General features: G+C 33.6%; 6 protein-coding genes, 1 long non-coding RNA gene and 4 other non-coding genes across 12 annotated transcripts; 3 read left to right on the top strand and 8 right to left on the bottom strand.

The window, feature by feature from the left end:
• The first annotated feature begins 824 nt into the window (after positions 1-824).
• LOC103867370 (glycine cleavage system H protein 3, mitochondrial) lies at positions 825-1,894 on the top strand. Its single transcript, XM_009145430.3, has 4 exons — positions 825-1,068; positions 1,143-1,231; positions 1,325-1,495; positions 1,586-1,894. Exons 1-4 carry the CDS (start codon positions 834-836, stop codon positions 1,712-1,714), a joined length of 624 nt encoding a protein of 207 aa, XP_009143678.2. The 5' UTR covers positions 825-833; the 3' UTR covers positions 1,715-1,894.
• Positions 1,895-2,095: 201 nt separating this feature from the next.
• Positions 2,096-4,309, top strand: LOC103867369 (peroxidase 20). Its single transcript, XM_009145428.3, has 3 exons — positions 2,096-2,457; positions 2,559-2,750; positions 2,853-4,309. Exons 1-3 carry the CDS (start codon positions 2,128-2,130, stop codon positions 3,444-3,446), a joined length of 1,116 nt encoding a protein of 371 aa, XP_009143676.2. The 5' UTR covers positions 2,096-2,127; the 3' UTR covers positions 3,447-4,309.
• A 1,372-nt stretch (positions 4,310-5,681) lies between these two features.
• Positions 5,682-5,767, bottom strand: LOC117134514. The gene has a single exon (XR_004458699.1). It is a non-coding gene; the product is annotated as a small nucleolar RNA Z101 (small nucleolar RNA).
• A 70-nt stretch (positions 5,768-5,837) lies between these two features.
• On the bottom strand, positions 5,838-5,930 carry LOC117134512. The gene has a single exon (XR_004458697.1). It is a non-coding gene; the product is annotated as a small nucleolar RNA Z101 (small nucleolar RNA).
• Positions 5,931-5,961: 31 nt separating this feature from the next.
• LOC117134517 lies at positions 5,962-6,051 on the bottom strand. Its single transcript, XR_004458702.1, has one exon. It is a non-coding gene; the product is annotated as a small nucleolar RNA snoR14 (small nucleolar RNA).
• Positions 6,052-6,120: 69 nt separating this feature from the next.
• On the bottom strand, positions 6,121-6,212 carry LOC117134515. Its single transcript, XR_004458700.1, has one exon. It is a non-coding gene; the product is annotated as a small nucleolar RNA U61 (small nucleolar RNA).
• A 476-nt stretch (positions 6,213-6,688) lies between these two features.
• On the top strand, positions 6,689-9,613 carry LOC103867368. Its single transcript, XR_632648.3, has 2 exons — positions 6,689-7,296; positions 7,375-9,613. It is a non-coding gene; the product is annotated as an uncharacterized LOC103867368 (long non-coding RNA).
• A 3,441-nt stretch (positions 9,614-13,054) lies between these two features.
• On the bottom strand, positions 13,055-20,235 carry LOC103867366 (endochitinase At2g43590). Its single transcript, XM_033291266.1, has 2 exons — positions 18,841-20,235; positions 13,055-17,114 (listed from the first exon to the last, which is right to left on the bottom strand). The coding sequence occupies exons 1-2, from the start codon at positions 19,301-19,303 to the stop codon at positions 16,705-16,707; spliced, it is 873 nt and encodes a 290-aa protein (XP_033147157.1). The 5' UTR covers positions 19,304-20,235; the 3' UTR covers positions 13,055-16,704.
• Positions 20,236-20,473: 238 nt separating this feature from the next.
• Positions 20,474-23,387, bottom strand: LOC103867363 (ribose-phosphate pyrophosphokinase 1, chloroplastic). Its single transcript, XM_033291265.1, has 7 exons — positions 23,104-23,387; positions 22,103-22,513; positions 21,886-22,029; positions 21,291-21,458; positions 21,143-21,212; positions 20,987-21,068; positions 20,474-20,885 (listed from the first exon to the last, which is right to left on the bottom strand). Exons 1-7 carry the CDS (start codon positions 23,245-23,247, stop codon positions 20,705-20,707), a joined length of 1,200 nt encoding a protein of 399 aa, XP_033147156.1. The 5' UTR covers positions 23,248-23,387; the 3' UTR covers positions 20,474-20,704.
• LOC103867364 (RING-H2 finger protein ATL28) lies at positions 23,307-25,371 on the bottom strand. Its single transcript, XM_009145423.3, is given in 2 exon segments — positions 23,307-24,492; positions 24,494-25,371. Coding segments are annotated over 2 exon segments (867 nt in total). The 5' UTR covers positions 25,319-25,371; the 3' UTR covers positions 23,307-24,450.
• A 162-nt stretch (positions 25,372-25,533) lies between these two features.
• LOC103867365 (zinc finger CCCH domain-containing protein 28) lies at positions 25,534-27,180 on the bottom strand. Of its 2 annotated transcripts, XM_009145425.3 has the most exons (3): positions 26,096-27,180; positions 25,885-25,948; positions 25,534-25,854 (listed from the first exon to the last, which is right to left on the bottom strand). In XM_009145425.3, the coding sequence occupies exons 1-3, from the start codon at positions 26,685-26,687 to the stop codon at positions 25,734-25,736; spliced, it is 777 nt and encodes a 258-aa protein (XP_009143673.2). In that variant the 5' UTR covers positions 26,688-27,180; the 3' UTR covers positions 25,534-25,733. The 2 variants fall into 2 exon arrangements, with proteins under 2 accessions (XP_009143673.2, XP_033147158.1); XM_033291267.1 differs by having other exon boundaries at positions 25,534-25,948.

Here is a 27,180-nt window from a genome sequence, read left to right as displayed (position 1 = left end):
CTTTTGTATTTTGTTGAACACTCACTTATTTGGTCTGTCCTTTTGTATTTTGTTGAACACCCAACTTCCATGAAACTCAGCACTTGAGGAGATGTCAAAGAATCTCGTGTGATTCTTCTGATCAACAATCTTTCCCATTTTCCCTGACGCCATCTCATCAGGGCATTACAATTATTTGGGAGTGGAACCATTAGAACGAAGGTAAATGGAAAAGAGATTGCTCAAAAGAAGAATCAAGATTCTAATCGCTTTTGTCTACTCATGGATTTTTTCAGACAATGAGAGAAAAGAACGAGTGATAGATAGACCTTTAAATAGAGTTTTGCGCTGTTGAGAACGCGGTTTTAGTAGAGAGTTATGGGACAGTGGCCATCACCTAACCTAACCTATTGTTCTAAAACGACACAACTGTTTTGGCTTTAAAGATCTTTTGACAATGATGACTAAACTTTAAAGATACTAACTAGATTATGTAGGAAACAGCATTGTGGTAGAATGAAAATCTCGAACCGGTTGGATTGAGATAACCGGGAATACTGAACTTCAGTGAAAACAATCTAATGATCACAAAATGATGTATGTGCATAAGAAAAACTACATTCCGTTCTAACGAACACCACATGATTTATAAGACAAGAAAGTTAGATGTGGTCATTTTAATTTCACCTAGTACGTAGGAATTAGCCACTTGTAAAAAGAACCATAATTTTTGTAAGAGCCCCAAACTTGAAAAAAGAATTTTTAAAAGTAGTTGCAAGAGCTTCTGAGTAGTAGAGAAGGTTTGGGTCACACTTTTAATACACACCATAGGCATAGGATGAGGCCTTCAATTTATGCCTTACATGTCATTGATAGAACACAACAAGAAAAACAGAAAGAATATCTTTAAAATCTCCTATTTGTTTGGAGAAGACAAAACACAGAGCAAGAAAGAAGCAAAGAAACAAAAAACAAAAATGGCACTGAGAATGTGGGCTTCTTCTACAGCAAGCGCTCTCAAGCTTTCTTCTTCTGTCTCCAAGTCTCAGCTCACTCCTGCTTTCTCCATCTCTAGATGCTTCTCTTCAGGTGATTGTGATTATGTATATAGTTGTGTGTTACATAGCTTCTGTCATAAGTTGTTGATAGGTTTCTCTTTTTAGTGCTGGAGGGATTGAAGTATGCAAATTCACATGAGTGGGTTAAACATGAAGGCTCTGTTGCCACTATTGGTATTACTGACCATGCTCAGGTAACATAGGAACTTAAAAAGAGTTTATCTCTTTGGGGAATGATGTAAAGATGATTTGGCTGAAAAGAGGAGAAATAACAATAAATGTTGCAGGACCATTTAGGAGAAGTGGTGTTTGTAGAACTGCCAGAGGAAAATGGTTCAGTGAGCAAAGAGAAAAGCTTTGGAGCAGTGGAGAGTGTGAAAGCGACAAGTGAGATCTTATCTCCCATCTCAGGTGAAGTCATTGAGGTTAACAAGAAGCTCTCAGAAGCACCAGGCTTGGTACGATTTAAAACGAAAGAAAGTAGTAAGTTACGTCTCAGTTGATGACAACATGTAAAGCAAACTAATTACCATTTGTGTTTTGTGTAGATTAACTCAAGCCCCTATGAAGATGGATGGATGATCAAAGTGAAGCCTAGCAACCCCTCAGAGTTAGAATCTTTGATGGGTTCAAAGGAATACACCAAGTTCTGCGAGGAGGAAGACGCTGCTCATTAATTAGGAGGGTTTATCTCTACTTCTATGTTCCAAATTTCCTTATAAAAAAAATCATTAAAAGTATATCAGTTCTCATGCATATTTTCATAACCAACACACCAATGAATGTATGGTTCGTTGGTTTTTAATATCACAAACATATTTTATACACCATAGTCTATGATTCTTTTTGTTAACATATATAAGAGACTTAATTTGTTCGAAACAACAAACGTTGTCATTTGTCACGCCAACATATTACTTTTTCTTAAACGTCATTTTATTCTCAAAAAAGTGATTAGTTTCACGTACTCTTTTTGACCAACATCTTATATTATTTTTTATATCCTACCAGGCAAGTTAGGTCTTTATTGGTTGTATCTACCTTGACATTAGTTGACAATACTGTAACTTCCAAATTGGTAAAAGTTGGCATGAAAATGCATGTAACGACACAAGGTAACATATTAAAGAAAAGTAAAACACTAAGCACACATATATGCACACACACGTACAGAGAAACACATTACACAGGACATAACTTTCCAATGGAGATGAAGCTATGGGTCTCTTTAATCGTGGTATCTGCCATTACGACCACAGCTTTGGGGGACTTTGGAGGAGCATTAGTGAAAGGTTTCTACAAAGAGAGTTGCCCATTAGCAGAAGAAATCGTCAAGCACAACGTTGAGGTTGCTGTTCTCAAAGATCCTCGCATGGCCGCTTCTCTTCTCCGTCTTCAGTTCCACGACTGCTTTGTCTTGGTTAGACATCACTCTCTGATTTTAACCTACTTTAATAATAATCAAAGGTGTATAAGAAGGCTAAAATTGGTTTATCATGTCGTATGATTGATTTATTTTAGGGTTGTGATGCGTCTGTGCTCTTGGATACACATGGAGATATATTGAGTGAGAAACAAGCAACTCCAAACGTGAACTCTTTGCGTGGGTTTGAAGTTATCGATTACATAAAGTACCTCCTTGAAGAAGCTTGTCCTTTAACCGTCTCTTGTTCCGACATCATCACCATGGCAGCTCGTGACTCCGTCTTCCTGGTACTATTCCCCATTACTCTTCCTCACTGGTGTTTCTGATAAATAGAAAACCTAACGGGTCAAACCCTAAAACGAAAACGAAAATGATTGGTGTATTTTTAGAGAGGTGGACCATGGTGGGAAGTTTACTTAGGGAGAAGAGACTCCATCAAGGCCAGCTTCGCCGGCGCAAACCAATACATCCCCGCACCAAACACTTCTCTCGAAGGCCTCATCATAAACTTCAAGCAACAAGGTCTGGACATTCAAGACCTCATAGCTCTTTCAGGCGCTCATACGATAGGTAACGCGAGATGCGTGAGCTTCAAGCAACGCATTAATCAACCAAACATGTTGCAAACATTCTACGTCGATGAATTCAAAAGACACAGCACGTTCAGGCGAATCCTACGGTCACAGTGCAAAGACTCTAGCCGAGACAACGAACTGTCACCGTTGGATATACAGACTCCTGCTTACTTTGATAACCATTATTACATCAATCTTTTGAAGGGAAGAGGGTTGTTGATTTCGGATAACGTTTTGGTTAGTGAAGATCATGAAGGAGAGGTATTCAGGAAGGTTTGGGAATATGCGGTGAATCAAGAGCTCTTCTTTCTGGATTTTGTGGAATCTATGTTGAAAATGGCTAATATCAATGTTCTTACTGGTATTGAAGGAGAGATTAGGGAGAGTTGTAGATTTGTTAATATTTGAATAAAAGGACTAAACAATCCAATTGATATTGGAACTCATGTGGCCTTGCATATTTTACAAATTTGCCAAGATTATTTGGTTAACGGATTTTTCATTGATCAAAGGATCCTTAAACGAACAACATAGAAGTTCATGTGGACATGCTCAAGTGGCAATATTATTTTCTAGTTACATTTATGGCATTATTTCACCTAATCAATCCATTTTTTCAGCAACTCTACTACTCAATTCAAAATTTTAGTCTCCACTCAAAGAATTTAAAAGGGGAAAGTAGCATGAAAAAACCATGAATTTGACAAAAAATTGCACTTTAAACCTTGAAATTCAACTATTAACACTTTAAGCAATGAAACTTGTTTCAATATATACTCCCTCTGTTTTTTAAAGATGGATGTTCTAGGAAAATATTTTGTTTCTAAAAGATGTATTTTTCATGTTTTCAAAGCATATTTTGTCAATTAATAATGAAAAATTGTGTGTTTCAAAAATATTAATTACATTTCTTTTAATCCTATTGGTTTAAAAATATAGGAAATATAAAGTTACAAAAAACTATGCATTAATAACTAAGTTTTAATATGGTTTCTTAATAAGTGTGAAAATCCTAGAACATTCATCTTTAAAAAACAGAGGGAGTATTAAACTTCAAAATTAACTTTCTTTGTTTCACACGTCAAAACTGTGACCAGTTACTACTCATTACTCATTCTGTTTCAAATAACTTGTCATTCTAAAATAAAATTTTTGTTTTAAAATAAGTGTCATTTTCGGTTTTCAATACAAAATTATTGAAAATATTTCTACTATATATTTTTTACCAATTGATATATGGTTAGGTGTATTGGTAAAAGTGCTTCTACTTTGAAAATATGTAAAATTAAATGTTTTTTAATCTATGTGCATAAATTTAAAACGACAAATAATTTGAAACGGAAGGAGTACCGGGTAAAATCGGTGACATGACAGTTTACTTAAAAAAAATATATATTTTTTAATTAATATAAATTCTAAAAAATGATAAAAATTCAGGAAAATCAAGAAAAATAAAATTTAAATATTTAAATATTCAAAAATAATAATAAAAAAAATTATAATTTCAAAAATCTAACTAAAATAAGAATAAATTTTGAAAACCGATTAAAATTAAAAATAAAATTATAAATTGTAGAAATCTATAAATAAACATAAAAATGGGAAATTTACAAAAAAATCAGGAAAACAAAATAAAAAAAATGTACTTGAGCTCAATCCTCTTTTGCAAAACTGGCAAAAAAAGTTCACAAAATTTTACATTTTAAATGCTTTGTTGAGTCTAAATCTCTAAGCTCCAAAATGTTCATATGCTACCTAAAAGCCAAATAGGTTTGGGTTTTCATTTTTAATTTTTGCTTTTTTTTTTATTAAAATAATTGTTTTCTACATTTTTATAAATTTCCTATTTTACTAATTTTCATTGATTTTTACAGTTAATTAATCTTATTTTTGAATTTCTAGAATTGTTATTTAATTTTTTTAATTTTATTATTATTTATTAAAAATTTTAATTTTATTTATATTGATTTTTCCTGAATATGTACCAATTTTTACAATTTATACTGAGTTTTATTTTTATCTAATTATTTTATTTGTTAATTAAATTAATTAAAATATTTATTTTATTTTTAAGTTCGATGTTTAATATGTTAATAAAACAAATTTCATTATTTGAAATGTTAACAGTTGAACTTCAAAATCTAGAGTGCAAACATTTGTAAACTTTTTATTGGATTTATGTGATTTAGTGAACCTCTTTATTGAATGCAGATTAAATAATTTATGTTTGGGTTGGATCGGTTAGTTCAGGAAGCTAATAAACCTCTGCTTACTTCCAGTAACTCATTAACTGTCCTTGCAGATAATTCTGATGATTACTAAAGAAAATATGTCAACTATCCAAAGATTTCCACTTTCAGCAATTTGAAAACATGACAAGCAATTAGTCTGCAATAATCCGAATAAAAGCTTTTAACCAAAACGAATAAACAGAATATAAGCTTTTAACAAATCAAATAGGGAGAGCGAGATTCAGATGGTAGTGCATGATGTAAAATTCATCAGAATTTGTCAGAGTTGGATTGTTCTATGTTGTCATAATCATCATTATCATCGCTCTCTCCTATTAAACAAATAAACTAATCTTTTAAAACTGCAACTCACAGAAAATTTAATTAAATGATCTTCTGTAAAAGGTTCAAATAAGGGTATCAGAAAATCATAAAGATAGCATCAAGAAGATTCAGACGCAAATTACCCATGAAATATAATTTCATCATATACCCAGTTAAAACAATATAAAACCCTTACAAATAAACAATTTTGAAACTGAAAAAATATAAAGTTGAAAACTTTGAATCTGGGAGTCAGTTCTCCAAGGTGAATAAAACATCAATATAAAATCAGTGGCAAATAACCCATTTGTTTAATGGGATTCATCATACTCCCAGATTCAATTAAAACACACAATTTTTTTTATGAGCCGATCAGAACCTGTCGAGATATCACAATAACATCACAAAAATGTTTTCAGGGGATTGACAGACCTGTGAAATTTCTATCGTCACCTCGACTCAGAAAAAAAAATTCAAAACAGTTTTCTGTTTATAAATTGATAAAATAATAAAAGATCTAAACGAAAAAGCTCAGAACTTCTTAGAGGGTTGTGTTTAGCCGTCAGCGATAGAGAACAAAGACTCCATCTCTGGCACACGGTTTTTTTCATCACAGCTTTTATTTTTAAAACTTGGACGGAAAATATCAAACCATGAAAGCTAAAACCAGAAAAAACAAGATGATAAGTACCAAAAATAATGAAACGGAACACAATATGTTTGAGAAGTTATGTTAGCGTATATATACATTAGTTGAGACGAGATTAGAGGAAAACCCTAATACACCTAATGGGCCTTTTATGGGCTTATTAATAAATTCCCACCGACCCTCTGAGTCTGGGCTTTGTTTGTTGACAGTTTCGTCTTTAACCGGGTTTTATGATAATTTTATGATAATTGATTAATTTCTGATTCGAGTCATGGTTAGAAAACTTGATGATGCATGGTTAGAAATAACCTAAACCAGGATAATCTTTAAACTTCCATTTGTATTGAATTCATTTTAATAACTAAACTATATATGATTCCATCAGATTTTTTTTCTCTTGCAACTCAGACATTTATTAACTTAAAATTATAAGATTACTAGTGGTATTCCGGCGCTACGCGCCGGGTTAGTATGTTTTGTTTTCTGATGAGTTGATAATTGATTTTTTATCCATTTGATAGTGGTTGGTGATTGTATTGTATTACTTTGTTTTGTATTTGGTTAGGTCAAAGAAAAATAGTATAAGTTGGTTTTATAGATTAAAAAAATAACAATAGAATAAATAGTTGATAATTACACCAAAGTAAATATAATTTAATTTAAAATATAAAATAAAGTTGATGCTCCAAAATAAAGCACGTAAATGCATGTGTTTGTTTGTGATCAATACTATTAAAACAGAAGGCTCTTTTTTGAGGTGCCCTCCTGTTTCAACAGTATTTACAGAGCCATGCCACTGAAATATTTTAAAGCTATGATTTTTGTTAAATTATGTTTTTCCTTTTATTCCAACAAAATATATATTTGCCCTATTATCTCTCTCTTTCATCGATAAAAAGGTTCTCCTCTCCAACAATATTACCTTATTTCTCTATCCTTTTCAATCAAATCACTAAAGCATATCTTAACCATCATAGATCGAGTTTGGTGTGGTGTTTTGGCTCGCTCGCTCTCCCTTTGCTCTTCTTTTACGACCATGGTGAGGTGAGGTGAGGTGAGGTGAATTGGTTGAGGTGAAGTTAGACATGTTGCAGAGGCGGGTTTGATCTTATTTTTCTTATTCTCATGTGAGGATTCTGTTGAGGACGGCGAGAAGTCGAGGAGAAGGCTAAATCAGAGTTTTGCGAAGTTGGGTAGTTTCTTGCTCCGTCGTGGTTGTGGTTTCCGATCGGTGGATTCTACAACCCAACGCTTTCGTAAGCTATCGCCGCCGGAGTGACCGATTGAGAACGAGCTGAGAATGAATCACAACGCTGGCTGGAGGGAGGTAGCTTGAAAGATTGCGGCTATGGGTGTTAGGAGACGGCTGACGAATCCGCTTAACTGAGGTTTATTACTTTGCTTCTGGTTTGTACGTTTTTGTTTTATTTGATTTGAACCGTATAAATCATTAACTAATTCTGGTCTAATTGAAATCGATATATATATCAGTTTACAACGTGAACGTTATATGTTGAATGGTTGAATGATTAGACATTCCATGGTGATGGTTGAATGATTAGACATTCCATTGTTGAAGACCATGTTGAACTTATGGTGATGGTTGAATTGATGCAGGTTATATTTATTTCATTGATTAAATTTTTGCATAATATATGACGGTATATGTTAGTACATTACGGACAGGTTAGCTATACTTTAGTTTTGCGTATCTGTATCATAACAATTTATTAAAGTTAGTTTGCATAGCATAGAACATATTTTGAATACAGTTAATACGAACCACAGAGTGAGATATCACTTTGAAAATCGAGAATCATAACAATAAAATAAAAACCATTCAGTTTTCTACAAAAAAATCAAAACCATTCAGTTTTTTATATGAGAAATTCTTGGGTTCACCCCCTAGGTGAACCTAGAGGTTCACCAACCAATAGTGGTTGAGTATTTGATATTTGATATCTTTTAAAAAAGGAAATAAAATTGAATTTCCAAATATGATATAAATTTTTAAAATAAAATAATAAAAATACATAAATATAGTTACAAAAAATAAATAAATAAATATTGTTAAAATGTTAGCAAAATACTAAATCCTATACCCTAAATTCTAAACTCCAAACCCTAAATTATAAACCTTAAATCTTGGATAAACCGTAAACCATTGGAAAATTTTAAACCCTAAATCATACATCAAAACTAAATAAATTAAAAAGATATCAAATTTCAATGGTTGGTGAATAGATAAACCTTAATGTACCTTTTTGAAAACACATCAAAACCTTAATGTACCTTTTTTAAAAGATATCAAATTTCAAATACTCAATCACTATTGGTTGGTGAACCTAGAGGTTCACCGTATTTCTCTTTTTATATTGTCGATAACCACTAAAACTGGGTAAGTAAAATGCCTCTTAAACCATATTTAATGTTCTTGAAACATTAAATATATACCAACCCCATCAAAATATGCATCATATATATATATGTGTAATTTTTTTATAATATTTATGTTAACACATTTGTTCATAAGTTATTATTTTAGAATATATTCTTAATATATCCACAAAAGAAATAATTTAGAAATTAAATATGTGATAGAATTTTTCTCCACCAGTTTTAACAACAATCCCAATAAATCGCAACACATCTGATTATGTAAATTTATTTCCTTCAAATTATAATTATATAGAAAATGTGAATAGTAAAAGGAAACAAAAAAAATATTTTGCAAACAAAAATATTCGTTTGTAAAAGCTTAACTATCAATTGTTTTTGGGATTTTCTATGTTCAAATATATGTTAACAAATCTTAAATTTATGAGATATGATTATGAAAATGCATTAACCTTATCAAATCTGATTTATATTAAAAAAATCCGAGACACTAACTTTCAGAAGTTTTTATTATTAGACCTTTTAGGCATTTTGAAATATTTCGAAAGATTTTATGGCCCAGAATTAATTGAATCCATAAATTTTGTAATAATCTAAAATAATTGGTTTTTCTATTCCGATCTGATTCCCTAGACCACTTCAAGTTTGAGTAATATATCAGCCGTTTGACGTAAAAAAAAATACAAATGGGTTAAGAAGAAAACAAAATTACTAGATAACATTTCACTGCCCCCATTACTCATAAGATAATCATTTGATCAAACCGCAAATTATAAAAATACATTATAACCAATTTTTTGACTTTTTTTTCTTCTGAAAAGTGGGTATTAATAGCATCCGATAACAGCACATTATAAGCAATTTAATCTCATTAAATTAAAAAAGTTATTAGTTAATATAAGATATATAATGATATTAGTATTTATTAGGTAATGAATAATAATGATATATGAACATATATTTTTAATGAAAAATAAGACTAATATATTATAAATTTAATAGTTTCTTAAAGTTATAAGCTTTAATTTATAGAAGTAAAAATTATTAATAACATTTTTAAATTAGTTTTCTATGAATAAAAATATCTCATTTTCGAAAATTTCATCTCCAAAATTCATGTTATTTAAGAACATACAAAATTAATATGATCAAACATGTCATTATGTTACAAATATTTTAAAACACATAAAACATGCATGCAGATTTGCATTTTATAATCGAATCACGTCACCGCCATAGCTAGACAAGTAGGATCTCTTGGATTAAATTTTTGAAAGTTATCACCACTACATACAAATCTGCATGCATATTTTATAATTATTATATTAAATAAGAAACAAAATATTAATCAAATACAAATATGCTAAACAAACATATCAAATCAAATTTATAATAAATTTATTATAAAATAGAGCATATCAAATCAAAGGTGGAAATATATCATCATATTCAGTTTTATAATATTAAAAATATAAATTAATTTAATAGTATCAAATATATATATATATATATATTTAAAAAGAATATTATAACGGTTTCAGTCATACGGGCTAAGACCTAGAAATATAAATACAGTTTGGCAGTTATATTTAAAATTATTTTCCACAAACATAAACGATATACATCACAAAATAAAATTGCATATTTATTCATAAATTTAAGTTAAAAAGTTAAACTTGAAAGTTATAAAAAATTAAATTAAAATTTTAAATAATTTCAATTATTTTAATTAAAATAGTATATGGAGGACCATAATGTTTTTAGGCATGGGCGTTTGGATACCTGTTCGAGTTCTGATTGAATATTTTGGATTTTGGGGTACTTCGGTATAGGCGTTTAGAATCCGTTTAGGTATTTTTAGATATTGGTTCGGGTATTTTTAGTGGGTTCAGTTATTTTGGATTGGGTTCTGAATATTTTAGATTTTGAAAAAAATAATCAAATTATTCATCACTCTTACTGCTTATACTTAAAAAATTACAGGTAACTTAGCTGATTATTTAAAATTTTAATAGGTTGAACGTTTATCAAGTTTGGCAACAAAATTTTGAAAATAGAAAAATACTAATTTAGTTTTTTTTTTGATAATTTGAATTCAACTTTTGTTAATGAATGAAACAAGAAGCTTAACATGCATTTTAAATGAATAGCAAATCACTTTGTCCGCAATTATATGTATATTATATGATTTTTACCCATTTACATAATTAATATAAATTTTTTGAATAAAATAAGAGAAGTAAACTAAAAATACAAGGTTAAATATACATATGCTCTGTTATTTTCGAAAATGCGTTTGAACTTGGATATTACCTGTTCGGTTTGGATATTCAATCTCTTTTAATTCAATATCCGCGGATATTTTGCTACTTCGATTCGAATTTTAGTTAGGGCTTTTCCGACCGGGCTCAGGTTCAGATTCGGATATAGGTAAATGCCCAACATTTTAATACACTTTAAATTGATAAGTTCATATATATATATATATATATATACATATATATATTTGAAGTTAAAATTTCTATTAAAAAATTAAATAAAAAGTATCCCGCGCTTTTAAAGCGCGGGTCAAAATCTAGTTATTCTCTTAAAGCACCAAATTGGGGTTCCACTATGGATGTATTCGTTAAATACTTTGTCTCCGTCTCTATTTTGAATCAACTAAGCAACTCGTGTATTTTTGGTAGGTGACCTACGTTCTTCTTCGCGAAGAAGTTGGTGAGGCTATAGAGGTGAAGCTGCTTGAGAAAAGTTTCATAATGACGTACACGATTAGGTGCGATAAATCTTTGCATAACAAAAAGCATGTGGATGTTTTAATTAATAATAATTTACATTTATAATATAATGTACAAAATGATGAATATTACTTACTTTCTACAAATTGTTTTCAAATTCAACTCAGCAATACAAAAATTATGATATTTATTTGACATATTTTACTGAGAGTGTTTTTTTATTGACTGTTATTATTGAAAGTGCTAAATCTTTATTAATATGACTTAAGAAACTTTCCAATGAAACCTTTTTAGCGCCGGATTTGTATGTTTTGTTTTCTGATGAGTTGATAATTGATTTTTTATCCATTTGATAGTGGTTGGTGCTTGTATTGTATTACTTTGTTTTGTATTTGGTTAGGTCAAAGAAAAATAGTATAAGTTGGTTTTATAGATTAATAAAATAACAATAGAATAAATAGTTGATAATTACACCAAAGTAAATATAATTTAATTTAAAATATAAAATAAAGTTGGTGTTCCAAAATAAAGCACGTAAATGCATGTGTTTGTTTGTGATTATTCTCTTAAAGCACCAAATTGGGGTTCCACTATGGATGTATTCGTTAAATACTTTGTCTCCGTCTCTATTTTGAATCAACTAAGCAACTCGTGTATTTTTGGTAGGTGACCTACGTTCTTCTTCGCGAAGAAGTTGGTGAGGCTATAGAGGTGAAGCTGCTTGAGAAAAGTTTCATAATGACGTACACGATTAGGTGCGATAAATCTTTGCATAACAAAAAGCATGTGGATGTTTTAATTAATAATAATTTACATTTATAATATAATGTACAAAATGATGAATATTACTTACTTTCTACAAATTGTTTTCAAATTCAACTCAGCAATACAAAAATTATGATATTTATTTGACATATTTTACTGAGAGTGTTTTTTTATTGACTGTTATTATTGAAAGTGCTAAATCTTTATTAATATGACTTAAGAAACTTTCCAATGAAACCTTTTTATATATAAGAGATTACTTCATATATTTTTTTTACATTTATGATTTAGAACTTTCATTGTTTTAAGATATTTTTTTTATTAGTTAAACTTTCTCCTCTTAAGAGAATTTACTTTTTTTTCTAGAAACTCTCTTTTTGAAAAATACAGAGAAAACTAAATAAATGAGACCATTTTATATGTTTTTAACACCTTTTAACAATTTTGAACTCATTTATGATATTTATTTGACATATTTTATTGAGAGTGTTTTTTTACTTAATGTTACTATTGGTAGTGCTAAATCTTTATTAATATGGCTTAAGAAACTTTCCAATGAAACCTTTTTATATATGAGAGATTACTTCATATTAATGTTTTTTTTACATTTATGATTTAGAACTTTCATTGTTTAAAGATATTTTTATTAGTTAAACTTTCTCTTTTTAAGAGAATTTACTTTTTATTAGTTGGTGTCTTAATATGATGCAAAAATCCACATAGTCTCCATTATATGAAAATAAAAATGCTGAGATTAGTGAAGTTTATGCAATTTTTCCAAAGTACAAAGAAGTTTCTGAAGCATCCAATTGATGTAAGTTGTATGTAAGTTGTTTTGGATCCTGATTCCTGAGTTGTTAGATGGACACAGAAGCACACTTTTTTTCTTTACAAACTGAGAGAACCCGTAAGAATATATTTACCATACGTAGACGACAAATAGTATTTGCTCAAACCGGTTCATGATCAGAAACACATTACAAATGAAAAAATAGACCTAAACCAAAATAACCAAATTTTAAAAACAAATCACCCTTCAAAGCTTGATATTTCATACAAACCACACCTGACTATGCAACTTACTAAACACAAAGACCTGACTCTTCTTCATAAATAAGCTAATCTTCTTTACCGCATAAGAAGTTTAGTCACTCTTGCTTGCACTCCAATGACCTCGCACCCTGTTGACTTTCCGCAAGTTGACAGCTCCAGACTTTTGTTCACAGAGAAAAGAGCCTCAGGTTATAAACAGTCCTTGAATAATTAAGAAGAAATTGAACTTACGGTAGAGATTGAGTTTTGAGTTGGTTTTACTGATTTTCCTCCTAGATTCCTATGAGAAGGATCACCCATCTCAGAGCCTAAACCCGAGTCTAAGACAATAAAACTACTACCGAAAATATTCCATTTAACTTCATTAACCAATGAACCAGCTTCTTTAACCATTAATGAACCTGAGAGAGAAGTAGAGACATTAGAATTAGAGTCAAACACTTGAGCTGTGTTTGTGCATAGAATAAATAATGACTTACAGACACGTGAATCCAAGCTAAACCCTTTAATCTTCACCATATCCGTACAGTATGTACGTACAGACAATGGTCTCATAGAATAATGTAGCTTCCTGGATCACTGATGAAACAAAGAACCGTCAATATCAGAAAGAAAAAAAAATTGTTGCGGTTATCAACGTTGATACCCCTTGGACTCTCCATCGTAACTCTCGGAGCTTGCTCAAACTTGAGTCAAAGTAGACATGACCTTTGAATATAATCTTGGACAATGAATTGATTACTTCTCTCCATGCGCATAGGTTGACCAAATACAATTTTAAAAAACTGGAGTTTTAACTGAAGTGGTTGAAGTGTGAAGCCCACCGTCATTCATATTCAGATAACCAAACCAAGTTCTCTATATTCCCCGTCACAGAGCCAACCCACAAAACCCCTCTAAGGAAAAATAAATAATTTTTATTAGAGATACTTACCGAAAGAGAAGTGGTGTGAAAGCTTGTTTACTATCAGGGGCTTTGTCTCAGAAGGCGCGTTCTGGTTTTTAGCATCAACTAAAAACCATAGATCATATCATAAGATCGATGAAGTTAATCACAACAAAGAACAACATATACACAAGTAGGGATGTTAACGTAGGGTAAAATAACCCAGCCCAGCCCAACCCACAAATAACCCAACCCAGTTTATACCCAACCTGCAAAAACCCAGAAACATCAGGGTTGAAATCCAAACCCAGAAAATAAACCCAATATGGTATAGGTTTACCCGTGGGTACCCAAAGTATTATCTTATTTATTCTGAAGTTTAGCAGTTTTGGCAGGAAACCTCGCTTTTGCGGTTTTGGCGGAAAAACTCGTTTTTGATTTTGATGGAAAACTCGTTTTTACGGTTTTGGGAAAAAACTCGGTTTTCGGCTTTGACGGGAAAACTCGATTTTTCGATTTTTGCGGGAAAACTCGATTTTTCGATTTTGGCGGGAAAACTCGGTTTTGCGGTTTTGGGGGAAAAACTCGGTTTCTCATCTTTGGCGGGAAAACTCAATTTTCGGTTTTGGCGGAAAAACTCAGTTTTACGGTTTTGGCGGGAAAACTCATTTTTTGCGGTTTTGGCGGAAAAACTCATTTGCGGTTTTGGCGGGAAAACTCATTTTTTGCGGTTTTGGCGGGAAAACTCGGTTTTTGCGGTTTTGGCGGGAAAATTGAGTTTTACGGCATTGGCGGGAAAACACCTTTTGCGGTTTTGGCGGAAAAACTCGATTTTGGGGCTTTCAGTCGGAAAACTCGATTTTACGGTTTTAACGGGAAAACTCAGTTTTGCAGTTTTGGTGAGAAAACTCAGTTTTGCGGTTTTGGCGGGAAACTTAGTTTTATGGTTTTGGCGGAAAAACAAGTTTTGTGGTTTCGGTAGAAAAACTCGATTTTTCGGTTTCGGCGGGAAAACTCGTTTTTGGTTTCTGTGAGAAATATTAGTTTTAGGTAGGGTTTTTGCGGAAAAAAATCATTTTTTGGTTCTGACGGAAAAAAACGTTTTTGCAATTTTTATATAATTTAATTAAAATAGTAAAAATCTATATATATAATTGAAAACCCATGGGTACACCATTATCCTTTTGTATTTACCCAACATAAATATGGGTTTTAAAATTAATACCCATGGTTGACCCAATTAATTTTAGATGGGTAAAAACCCAGCCCATTATTAGTGGGTTTGGGTAAACCCATGGGTAACTACCCATGTTAACATCCCTATACACAAGTACTTGATAAATTCAACCTAGTATGCTTTCTTAGAGAAGAAGAAAGACTGTGTTTCTAAAAAAAAGAAGAAGAAAGACTAACCTTGATCACATGGACATACAAAGCAGTTCATACAAAGCACATATACCTCTCAGTCCAGTCTTATTGACATATCTAGTCGCTCGCAACAAACTTTGAAACTGACTCCTAGTAGCATAAAAGATTTACATCACATGAAACTGTGACAGAACCAACTTATTGAAGAAAACAAAATTTTACCCTGCCTAATGGTCTCCAACTTCGATGCAGCAGCAGAAAAGCCTTCAAAATATTAAAAACAGCCAGACCCTAAAAGAGAAAGACAAGAAAACAAAAACACTTTAGACGCAACCAAAAATCAGACAACTTTCACTTAGTCTCTTCCCCTAAGCAACACATGAACATAAATAGAAAGGATAAAGAAACATACAACTCGAGCTGCAAATACACTACAGAGCTGTGGAGTTTGATTTATAGTACCGTCCAAGATATTATACGTTAGCCTTGTCGGAACAATATATCTTTTGCTTATGAAAGAAAAACAGGTTTGGCTCAGTAGCATCACTGATCACATACTCTAAAGCCTGTCATCTTCCTGCACATAAAATTATAATCAGAATGTGTTAAAACCAAAAGATAAATCTTTGGATCGTCCAACACTATCCCACGAAACAAACAGAGACCAAAACCCAAAAATTTTGAAATCGAAAATAGCAAGGAGATGATTACCAAAGTTGACAGTGATGGTGAGGGTGAACAGAGACCTTGGAGATTGGTCCCTGTTTTCAAATCCGCAAGAAAGATGAAGGAATTAACCATTCTCGGTTTTGGTAATTAGTAGAGACTTTTCTTCTCAAATTGTGCTGTTCATCCCTTGGAGATTGGAGATTTATAGTTGGAGCTTACGTTGGTTTTTGGAAGAGGAAGAGTCCGATTGCTTGAGAACGTGAGGAAGATTGATGCTAAAACGTAACAACAATTGGGCCTAAAAGAATAATAGCCCAGCAAAAATATTCATCGTTTAAACATCAAAACAAATAAAAATAGATAAGGACGGCTGTCACAAAATGCCCCATCCTCTTTGGTGATGTGGATAGCCTAAGGAGAGAGACAAATCTCCTTTATTGTATAAGATTACAACTTTTTTTTTTTTGCTTGTGGAGCAGGAAACATTGAAACCCAACACAAAGTCCATGCATGAGATTTAATTTTATGATGATCATCTCATTTATTTATTTTAGTAGCGTCCATCAATAGTCATTACAGAGCTTTTCTAGCAGCTAAGGTTAGGACCAGGGTCCACACCAAGCTGCCCACAATAATCTCTGTAGTACCTAATCCTTGCATTAACCTTATCTGGACTCTTACCATTACACTCTAAGTCTCCATTGATGGCCCTAATGGTGGCTCCAAATCCTTGGTTCAGTACCGGCCTTACGTTATTCACCCAAAACCACAAAGCTGTCCTGAAAGCTATAGTTGGATTGCTGCTTACTGTCTCTGGCTGACGTAGAAGATCGAGACCGAGACTCTGACCACACTGTGCGTAATTGTAGTTCCATGATAACTGAATCGGACCACGACCGTAGTAGGTTTTGCCTGGTGCACATGGGTATTGTGGGTAATTCCTGTCGTCGCAATAGTTTCTTGACGCTCCGTTTATCTCTTCAATGTAGCAGAAATCTATACGATATGGAGATGGACACATTAAACAAAATGTTATAGAAACAGCTCTCAATTAATTGAGATAAAGTCAAATGTTCAATTTCTATTTATATAATTTTATCGAAAGGTTTAGTCGTATTTTATTACGTGATTGTTTTAAAACACTCAGGCGCATATAGTATTGTAGCCATATATATATATATATATATATATATATATATATATATATATATCTTATATATTAAAGGAGAAGCATTGTAATAAATGCATTCACACTATAATAGACATGTGACAAACTCACAATGATTTGATAATAAATATGCTAACGCGTTCACACTATATTCATAAATGTGTTCACACTATATACTTTGTATTTTTTGTAATATAAAACTTATATGTATGGTTCCAATAAAACTTTGGATTTTTCGGTTCGAATAAAAAAAATAACGAATCAAAAGCTAAACTATATATATATATATATATTATTTTTATTGTTTACCGGTAAAGTTAGGCAAAATATTTATAAGTTTTGATTCAATTCGTTATCCGTTTTGAATTGAACCAAAAAATATGGATATCCGTAACTCTACGAAGTAAATCAAAAACTAAAATACAATTAAAAAAATGCAAATCACAATACCAATATTTTTAGGAGTGATTATCAAATTCGATCTTTTATATGCATATATATACATATATGTACATAATTATATATATATGTTATATATATTATAGTTTATATAAGTTTTACAATATTTTAATGAATTAAATTTATTTTATTAGGTATTAAAATTTAAAAAGTAAATAATATTTTTTTTGTAATAAAGCGTTATTATTAAATTTTTCAATTATTTTTAATATTTTATTTAAGGATCAAATCGGATATTCTTTAAAATTCTAAATCATTTCGGATATCATAGTCACCGACTATCCAAGTGGCTAAAGATTGAATCGACATGAATGCCTCTAAATACTCGGATATTCGATCTGTGCCCACCTCTATTTACAGATACAGTTGATTTTTTATATGAAAAAAATTCATTAATGTCAAGGCCTTTTTAATTTTTAATTAATTTTAATTTTATCTTTCATGTATTATTTAGAACAAAAATGTCATTTAATTAATTAACAATATCTTTATATATTTGTCATTTATTTTTATATACTTTTACATACACATACATGAGCACCTTGATGTGAGCACTTTATGAGTATTTACCATTACTGAAGTATCTATTTTTTTTTTTGGAAGTTGAAATATTTTTTTTCTTAATGCTTCTTTCACTACCGACCAAATTGTAGTGAAATGATTAGTCTTAATAAATTTTTTTTCTTTTTCTTGAACTATTATCCGTTTACAAACTATTATATGAAACCATTGATTCGACATGACGATTATCTAAAATTTATAACATAAAAATAAATAAATAATAATAATTTTTTGTTTTTACCGAAAAACTAAAAAATCAAACATTCTAACAGAATACACCAAAAAATAATTTAAAATCGAACCAATATCTAGATTAAACAGATTTAATATGTTTTTATTAAAAATAATGAAACTAATAATCACATTCCGCGCAAGGCGCGGGTAATTACCTAGTATCATTTGTAAATTTCCAATTATATAGATTATATAAAAGCGATTTTATGCCTATATTTTTTAGAATTACATTTGCTATGTCAGTATTTTTTGTTAAATTATATATTTTAGAGAAGGTAAAAAAAGTAACAAAATTCTTACATCCGACCTCCTGGGTGAAATGAGCAAACATAGTAGCAATTTCACGCCTAGTAACGGAGTTAGCAAAGTTGGGGAACGTATTAGCGGCACTGATGAAAGAATCACGTGTGTAGAATCTTTTTCCGGCGCAGCCATTATCAGCTCGGTTGATAATATTGTTAAAGAAAGCTTGTGACACAATGCTACCAAGACTACCGCCTTGGGTGCCAGTGCAAGGACCTGAACGGCAACCTGAACCACAGTAGTCTGGTCCATTACCGCAATAACCGTACTGACTACAGCATACGCCCGAGGCACAACCGCAGTTCTGAGACTTGACGGTTTCAGAATATAAACATAAAAGGCAGAGAAGAAGGACTAAGGAGATTTTAGTGAGAGCCATGATTTGGTTATGTTTGTGAGTGATAAGGAAGAGGTTGTGAGGTTTATATATATAGGGGTAGACGGTGGGTAGTTTGGTCATTTGTTTTTCAGGATGTAATGTAGGTGTTTGCTGACTTTTAGTCTTGTTCTTGCCAATAGACAAATGTGGACTTGGTCTAAGAATTGTAATATCTTTTTCAAAAATGACATTTATGTTAGATCTCACTTGTTTATTTTTCTTATGATTTTCCAAATGGGATATCTTATTTGATACCTCAGATAATGGAACGTACCAAAGGTTTGGTACTTGAAAATTGTATCATACGTATAACGGAGCAAATAGCCGCCAGTCGACAAAAAATTAAAATATGTTTTTGAACTTTCTAAACTCAATTCAACTTCAAATTTACTTTGTACAAAAATTATTTGAATCAGATTAGTCTTTCAAAAGAAAACCATGACAAAATATCAATCTACTAATAATAATCTTGGGTTATGATTTATGGCTGCATTTACTTAAGCCGGCCCTAAGAAAGTTATAAGTAGAGAAGTCGCATATGTCACACTATAAACCTTGGTATCCATGTGAGCCGTTGGGTCCATCTATTCAATGCATATCTATCTCAGTTTTAGTTTCAGACATTTATCGAAAAATCAACTTCTGTCCTCATCATCATACCCATAACAAATACAAACCTCAAGTACATGACAAAACTGATTCATAGGGATCATAGCCATCAGTAGATATTCGAGCAGACAAATAATAATTCAATAGACGACTAGGAATGGAAAAAGAAAGTTCAACAGTATCTTTTTCACCAAGACCTGAATAGAAAGGATCAATGTCCTTAAGCTTAGACAGGTCATTACTACTACCCCAGTTCTTTTTTCACTTAAAGACCATTAACCATCTCGATGGACTAATGCCTAAGACGCATTGTTACATTTTGGCTATTGTATACAAAGTACGTGACTGCAAGAAAGTATTTACATTTTTTTTTTTAAAAAATTCCAAACTGTTGAAGACGTTGGAAATGAATAGAACTGACCAGTCTTTTTTTTAAACGAAGTTGGATAGGAATAAGTCTTTTGATTTCTCTATCTTTCTTAATAACACATTGTAAAAATGTTCGTGTTTAGTGCCTCGGAAGGGAGAAAAGTACGATTAAAATTGTTTTCCCACCAGGTCCTTGATATAAACACAGCTAATTTTCAAACTATTAAACGAGCTTTTGAGTCCATTTGCGCCATGTAGATGAAAGGTCATGACTTATCGAGACGATGAATCAACTTATAATCTTGTGTATACCATAACTGAAAATCGGCTCAAGATCAACAAGTAGATCATGTTTACCAAACAAGAAAAGTCTAAACTATAAAGAGAGAGAAAAGCAAGAAAACTTGGTAAACCGGATTCTAAACCGATCCTTAAACCGACTAACAAAAGCAAGAAAAAAAAAACATTCAAATGATGCAAATGAGACATATGAGATGAGGAAGGTCAGAGGAAAATGCTACTGACGGAGCTATCATCATGGACACGCCAAATCGTCTCACCAAGAAGATTAGCCACCGACAAAATTGTCAACTGCGGGAAGTAATTCTTCTCAGCTACTGGCAAAGTATTCGTCACTATCACTTCTTGAAGCAAACCTCCTGATAATCTCTCTATCGCAGGCGGGCTAATTCCATTTGATTCATTACAAACAAACAAAAAATGCTTCAGAAAAGTAATGATTTTAAGACAATCCAAGAAACAAAAAAAAAATGTTTAACAGGTTACCTGAAAACTGCATGAGTGCAGCACGCATATACCTCCCTAGCACCTTCTTGGTGTAACAAAGCTGCTCCTTTCACAATGGTTCCTGAAAAAAAGAAAAGAGAACATGTCTTTAGCATGTTTCTCACAATAATATGATTAAAGACAAACTCTACTAACCAGCGGTGTCAATCATGTCATCAACCATTACTGCCACCTTCCCTTTTACATCACCAATTAGGTTCATCACCTGAAAGGAAGTAAAACATGTGTTGTTGAGACAACAAGCTCTGAGTTTGAAAGAGAAGAGGTATTATTATATTATTACCTCAGCAACATTGTGTCCTGAACGCCTTTTATCAACAATGGCAAGTGGCGCATCTGATAACTTCTTAGCAAAAGCGCGTGCTCTGGCTACTCCACCAACATCAGGAGAAACCACAACCAAATCCTCTGCCGCAATTGACTTGCTAGCAAGATAATCTAGTATCACCGGCTGTAAAAAAATTAAATACATAAATAATTAATGGGTTAAAAGGTATCTTACAAACACACTACATAACAGAGAAGAGGTCATAGCCAGTGTTCTATCCGAACTAAACAATTTTTTTAAACCAATTTTTTCAAACCGATTTAAAAATATTTTTTTTTATCTAGGCGTCCAAAAAATCGGTCTAGTTGTCTGCCTAAACATTAGTCCTCTATAATTCGGCCGCCTAGTCGGCAAATCGAGTCTGAACAAAACGATTTTTTCAAAACGATTTTTTCAAACCGATTTTAAAGAAAAAATCGATCTAGGCATTAAAAAAATCAGTCTAGGCGTTCGACTAAACATTAGTCCTCTATAAGGTGCCTAACCACCACCTATCGATTTCTTGAACATTGGCCCATAGCTATCAAAGAACACGGCGTTATAGATGTACCTGGCAGTACACATGATCCACCGGAATGTCGAAATAACCCATAGACTGTCCTGAATGAAGATCACAAGCAAGCACTCGATCTGCACCAGCTTCCGTAATAAGGTTAGCAACCAATTTAGCAGCAATCGATTCACGCCCTTGTGTCTGCAACCAACAAACAAAACATAAGAAGATGGCTTTTATCAAGCAAAGATATTGTCAAGAACCATCTACTCACCTTCCTGTCAGCTCTTGCATATCCAAAATAGGGAATCACAGCCGTAACTTTCTTGGCAGACGCTCTTCTACAAGCGTCAACCATGATCAAAAGCTCCATGAGATTCTCATTAGTCGGAGTGCAAGTAGGTTGCACCAAGTAGACGTCGCACCCTCTAACGCTCTCTTCCAGCTGAACGTAGATCTCTCCGTCAGCGAACCTCTTGATCTTGATCTTGCCGAGGTCCAAGCCCATGTACCAAGCGATCTCTTGAGAGAGCGCTGGATTCGCGGTGCCGGAGAATAGCTTGAGCCTGGTGTTGTTGTTGCTTCTGTTGGCTGATTTCTCCATCCGTGCGGATTCTAAGAACTTTGGGAGTGTCCTCTCGTTGATGATTGGGATGCTTGGGTTCCCATTCCCAAGATCGCATTTCTACCAGCAAAGAAACAAACAAACAAAAACAAATTCAGACACAAAATCAAACGAACTCATTCACTTATCTAGATGCCATTGGCAAAGGCAAAAACCTTAAGAAACAGAATCTGACGAAAGAGACAAACTTTGTATCAAAATAACAGAAATTCAAACTAGACAAGACATGTAATAGGCTTCACAGGCAAAAGCAAAAACCTTTAAACAAACAGAATCTAAAGAAAGAGACAACCTTTGTGTCAATAAAAAAAAAACAGAAATTCAAACTAGACAAGATGAGTAATAGACGCTATTGGTCAAAGCAACGACCTCGAGAAACATAATCTGACGAAAAGAGACAACCTTTGTGTCAAAATATCAAAATTCAAACTAGACAAGATTGGTAATAGACTCCATAGGCAAAGACCTGAAGAAAGAGACAACCTTTGTATCAAAATAACAGAAATTTAAACTAGACAAAATTGGTAATAAGGCTCAACTAAATCAAACGAATCTCAATAAAGAAGAAGAAGAATCAACAACAACATTTCGATTCTACTATGGAGAGAAGGAAAAAATGGACAGCCACACGGATGAGTTATGGAGCTTACAATAGAAGCGAATACAGAGTTTCGGGAGTGAGACTGGGAGGTAGTGAACGAGAGAGAAGAGGAGAAGACAGTCGAAGACGACGAGGACAAATACGACGGCGTTTTAGCGGCGGCGGGAGGAAAAGACAAAGCCAGCGACGCCATATGTCACTTCAAACAACCTCTCTGGCTCCAAGCAGAGTATTAAACTCCCGAGTGAAGACCTTCTTCTTCTTCTTCTCCGAGAGTTTTGTGAGAGAATCTTTCTGGAGTTTGGATTTTTATTTTTTAATGAAGAAAAGAATAAATAGGAAATGGTTTGGTTGGTGAGTAGTACAAGTTGGTACTAAAACGACGTCGTTTATTACATGCATCACACATGCAAATGGGATTGAGGACGTCTGGCTGAACTTTCTTTGAACAACTTTAGGAATCAATCCGAAAATCATACTGTTGTTAATTGGAATTACCAGATTTTGTATTGACTAAACTTGATTCTAATAGAATTTGAATAGTTAATGGGAAGCTTTTAATTTTGTTTTTGACTTTTATTTATTCGACTACAGTATGTGGAAGGGTCCTCTGTAGAATGTGGAATTATATTGGTACAACTACCATAAACAAACTAAATGGGGTTAATTCCTCGTGCCATCAGTTAACTTCCAGAACCGAAGTTGGTAGATCCGGTTCACAATTGGTTCCCGTAGAAAACCAAACCGGTCCATAAAATAAAACATATCCTTTTGTTTCGTTCTTCTTGTATTGTTGTTCTATCAATGTTCTTCTTCTGTCTCTTACCTTGTGTGTTCTTGTTCCAAAGTCCTTTAGATTCTTCTCTGATGAAGTGTGGATAGGTTAATATCAAATCATTTTAAAGTACCGTTGTGTTGAACTGTCATAGCTATGATTCTCCATCCTCACTATGATGAAACAAGCTTCTATGTTCTTTGTTTTCAGAAAAGTCTCATGGTGGATGATAAATAATTCTTTTCTCCACTACAACTTCCTACTCCTATAGGAGCGAATGGGCAGACCCATCAGTCTTTTTTTTTTGGACAACACCCATCAGTCTAAAGTCTAGCTTGATAAGTGCCAGTGAAACTGAAGATGCTAACACAACAGAACACAAGAATACTTCTATTCAAAAACTGAAGATGGTGACACAATAGAGGACAACAATATTTCTCAAGAAACACACATGGAATGACTCTTATCTTTTCTCAGTTTATTCTTAGGGAGATCTAACTACAGATCTTTATTACTGTTTTAAATGTCTACTGCTATAAAGAACACACAAAAGTATAATGAACTTATTACAGTTTTCATGTCTACTGCTATAAAGAACACACACAAAATGGAATTTATTTGCTAAGATATACGTATCACAAAAATGGAATCACCAAGCCATCCCGTATTCTACACCTTCATACCGAGTAAGTTCATTGAGATACATCGCCTTACCCATGAAATGCCCTGTAGAATGTGACCTCGAGAATCTCCAAGCCGACGCTTCCCTAAGCCTTTTACTTGAACTAGTACTAGTACTAGGAGCGTTCTCCTCTAACATGACACTGTCTCCTGTTTGGTAATATTGTCTTCTTTTGATCTTCACATTAACATCCGTCATCTTCACCATAAAATGCCCCGTAGAATGCGACCTCGAGAACCTCGTAAGCCGTTTGCTTGAGCTAGCGCTACGAGGATTCTCTTGATCATGGTTCAGGTCTTGAATAGTAATTGTAACTGTGCTATGCAAAGACTCATGGCTTCCAGATCCGACCAGACCCGGGTCTAGCTCACACCGGCAAACAGGACAAGTCTTGTGTGACTCAAACCAGAGATCAATGCATATTGAATGAAACCCATGGCGACAAACAGTTATGAGCCTAACGGTGTCTTCATCTGAAAACTCTGAGAGGCAGATAGCACATTCCGTACATTGGTTTTTCATCGTTGAAGATGAATAGAGGAAGACAGGAAACGACTTGATGATGAATGGGTCGAGGCCTATGTTTTCAGGAGGGGTGGTGACGCGGATCAGGTCACCGTAGGGTGTTCTCTGACGGGTCCAAGCTGAGAACAACCGGTGCAGAAAACATTTCCAGAAGAAGAGAGTGATGAATCCGCAAACAAGGACCAAGAGAAGAACGCAGGTTAAGGCTACCGTGATGGGCATGGTAACGCTAGGGAAAACTTCAGTAGCTGGTATTGTTGTTGATGTTGTTGTTGACGCCATTTCAAGATTGATACGGCCTGGCTTTCACCAGTAGCTTGGGAAGGAAGAAAAGGTTTTGTTATGAGAATTGCTTGTGAGAAAAGAAAGTTTTGTTTCTAAGTGAGTAGAGAGAAGTGAGGAGAAGGAAGTGGCTATGGTAAAAGAACACATGAGTGGCTTTGCTTAGCAATTTGAGCGAGTCTTTTGTGACCGGTTAAAATGTTAAAAATAACAGGTAACAAACAATGATAACCCCGGTTTACTTCGGTTTTGGTCTGAATTAGGATTTGGCATAATAGAATCAGATGATACAACAACAAAAAAAAAGAGCTCTGTCTTGTTAAAGTCACAATCTACAACAACGCTAATAATACATCACATAGTTAGAACTCTAAAAAAGATCTTTTTAATCAGACTGTAGTAAAAGGCAGAGACTTTATTCAATATCGTCGATCCAATCACCATAAACCCGGCTGATTCTATCCGGTCCTTTCCATTTCCTTACAACTCTGACCCCATTAGATGCCCGTTGGGACGGGACTCCAGGAGAAGCAAGACTATATTGTCCTGTCTTCTTTGTATCAAGAGTGGAAGATGTTCCGATCTTACCTTCTTCTTCTTCCACAAGTCCCCCACCAAATCTATGCAACTCTACAAAACAACATCATAAAAAAGACATAAACTTTACTCTTAACATTGCAACATATTCAAGCCCTTGTTCAAACATTATCTATCTAAAACCACAGAATACAACACATTCATTGTTACTAGTAAGACTGTAAAGGTGGAGACTTTTACCTGAAGCTCCATGAGCAAAACGGCAGTTAGTACCGAAAGGACAATACCCACTCATCTCCCACTTGTTGCACATCCTTGTCTTCCAATTCGGAGAAGCAGCAGCAGCAATAACATTGCCTCCACCACGATGGCCTAAACTAACGGCAAAGCTCTCTCTGTTCCTCGAAGCCTCGTCGTGTAGAAACGTACAGCTCTCTCCGTAAGGACACCCTTCTCCGCTGTAAAACTTCTTGCAATGCCTTCCCTTGTATGGTCTCACACTCTCCCCCGCCGTCGGACGGCGGAGCTCCTCCGCGCTGTGAGCGAAATGGCAAGTGCTCGCGGCGTACGGACAGCTTCCTGCGCGGAAGTTGCAGCAGAGCTTCGTCTTGAAGAAGGCTTTCCCGATCTCGGAGGAGGAGGAGGAGGGAGAGGGAGAGCCGCGTGTTTTCTTGCAGGGCGACTCTGTGTCGTCGTTGTTGGCCGCAGAGAGACGGCTGTAATCATCCTCAGTGGCGGCCCATACGGGGCTGGGAAACGGATTCTCCGGAGGAGGGTCGTTGGTGGGTATGACGTGGACTGCATCGGTGGTGGAATCTCGGCGATGACTCATCACGTCGACCAAGAAACCCTAAACTAGTAACAGGGGAGCTCAAAGTATCGATTTTTAACTTTTAAAAGGCAGAGGAAGACAATGAGAGAGAGTGAGTGATTAAATGAAGAGGGAAGTAGTAGACAAATAAGAACCAATCAAAATCTTAATAGCATTTAATATTATAAGCATCAGAATTCAGACAGTGACTATCTGAACCAAAGTGTGTTCTGTAAGCTAAAATCTTTTGGTTAAGTTCATTTAAATGGTTAGAAACTGGCGTTGGTTTGGTTAAGTACTTGTGTTTCAAAAAAAGAAGAAGAAGGTTTGGTTAAGTACTTAAAAGGAGTGATGGGATGCATTACCTAGAAGCTCATGAGCATTGAGAGTATGATGAGATTCAGAGCTTCTTAGTTTGATCTGTTCAAAGCCATCTCTCTGTCAATATGGTCTGGCAAACCTTCTCCACATGTATTCTTTTTTCTTTTTCACACTTGATGACCAAAGTTGGTTC

This window comes from Brassica rapa, chromosome A05 (genome assembly GCF_000309985.2).
Source record: "Brassica rapa cultivar Chiifu-401-42 chromosome A05, CAAS_Brap_v3.01, whole genome shotgun sequence".
Classification (NCBI taxonomy): domain Eukaryota; kingdom Viridiplantae; phylum Streptophyta; class Magnoliopsida; order Brassicales; family Brassicaceae; genus Brassica; species Brassica rapa.
This window is presented reverse-complemented; position numbering and strand designations above follow the sequence as displayed.

What these genes read in the sequence shown, in the direction of transcription:
- LOC103867370 (XM_009145430.3), top strand. Translation starts at nt 834, where the DNA reads ATGCCTTACATGTCATTGATAGAACACAACAAGAAAAACAGAAAGAAT. An exon ending in GTATTACTGACCATGCTCAG is followed by an intron (nt 1,232 to 1,324) that starts GTAACATAGGAA and finishes TAAATGTTGCAG; the next exon opens with GACCATTTAGGAGAAGTGGT. An exon ending in TCTCAGAAGCACCAGGCTTG is followed by an intron (nt 1,496 to 1,585) that starts GTACGATTTAAA and finishes TGTTTTGTGTAG; the next exon opens with ATTAACTCAAGCCCCTATGA.
- LOC103867369 (XM_009145428.3), top strand. Translation starts at nt 2,128, where the DNA reads ATGAAAATGCATGTAACGACACAAGGTAACATATTAAAGAAAAGTAAA. An exon ending in TCCACGACTGCTTTGTCTTG is followed by an intron (nt 2,458 to 2,558) that starts GTTAGACATCAC and finishes GATTTATTTTAG; the next exon opens with GGTTGTGATGCGTCTGTGCT. An exon ending in CTCGTGACTCCGTCTTCCTG is followed by an intron (nt 2,751 to 2,852) that starts GTACTATTCCCC and finishes GTGTATTTTTAG; the next exon opens with AGAGGTGGACCATGGTGGGA.
- LOC103867366 (XM_033291266.1), bottom strand. Translation starts at nt 19,303, where the DNA reads ATGACCAAACTACCCACCGTCTACCCCTATATATATAAACCTCACAAC. An exon ending in TTTCACCCAGGAGGTCGGAT is followed by an intron (nt 17,115 to 18,840) that starts GTAAGAATTTTG and finishes CATATCGTATAG; the next exon opens with ATTTCTGCTACATTGAAGAG.
- LOC103867363 (XM_033291265.1), bottom strand. Translation starts at nt 23,247, where the DNA reads ATGGCGTCGCTGGCTTTGTCTTTTCCTCCCGCCGCCGCTAAAACGCCG. An exon ending in TGACATGATTGACACCGCTG is followed by an intron (nt 21,069 to 21,142) that starts GTTAGTAGAGTT and finishes TCTTTTTTTCAG; the next exon opens with GAACCATTGTGAAAGGAGCA. An exon ending in TGCACTCATGCAGTTTTCAG is followed by an intron (nt 20,886 to 20,986) that starts GTAACCTGTTAA and finishes AAATGGAATTAG; the next exon opens with CCCGCCTGCGATAGAGAGAT.
- LOC103867365 (XM_033291267.1), bottom strand. Translation starts at nt 26,687, where the DNA reads ATGAGTCATCGCCGAGATTCCACCACCGATGCAGTCCACGTCATACCC. An exon ending in TTTTGCTCATGGAGCTTCAG is followed by an intron (nt 25,949 to 26,095) that starts GTAAAAGTCTCC and finishes GTTGTTTTGTAG; the next exon opens with AGTTGCATAGATTTGGTGGG.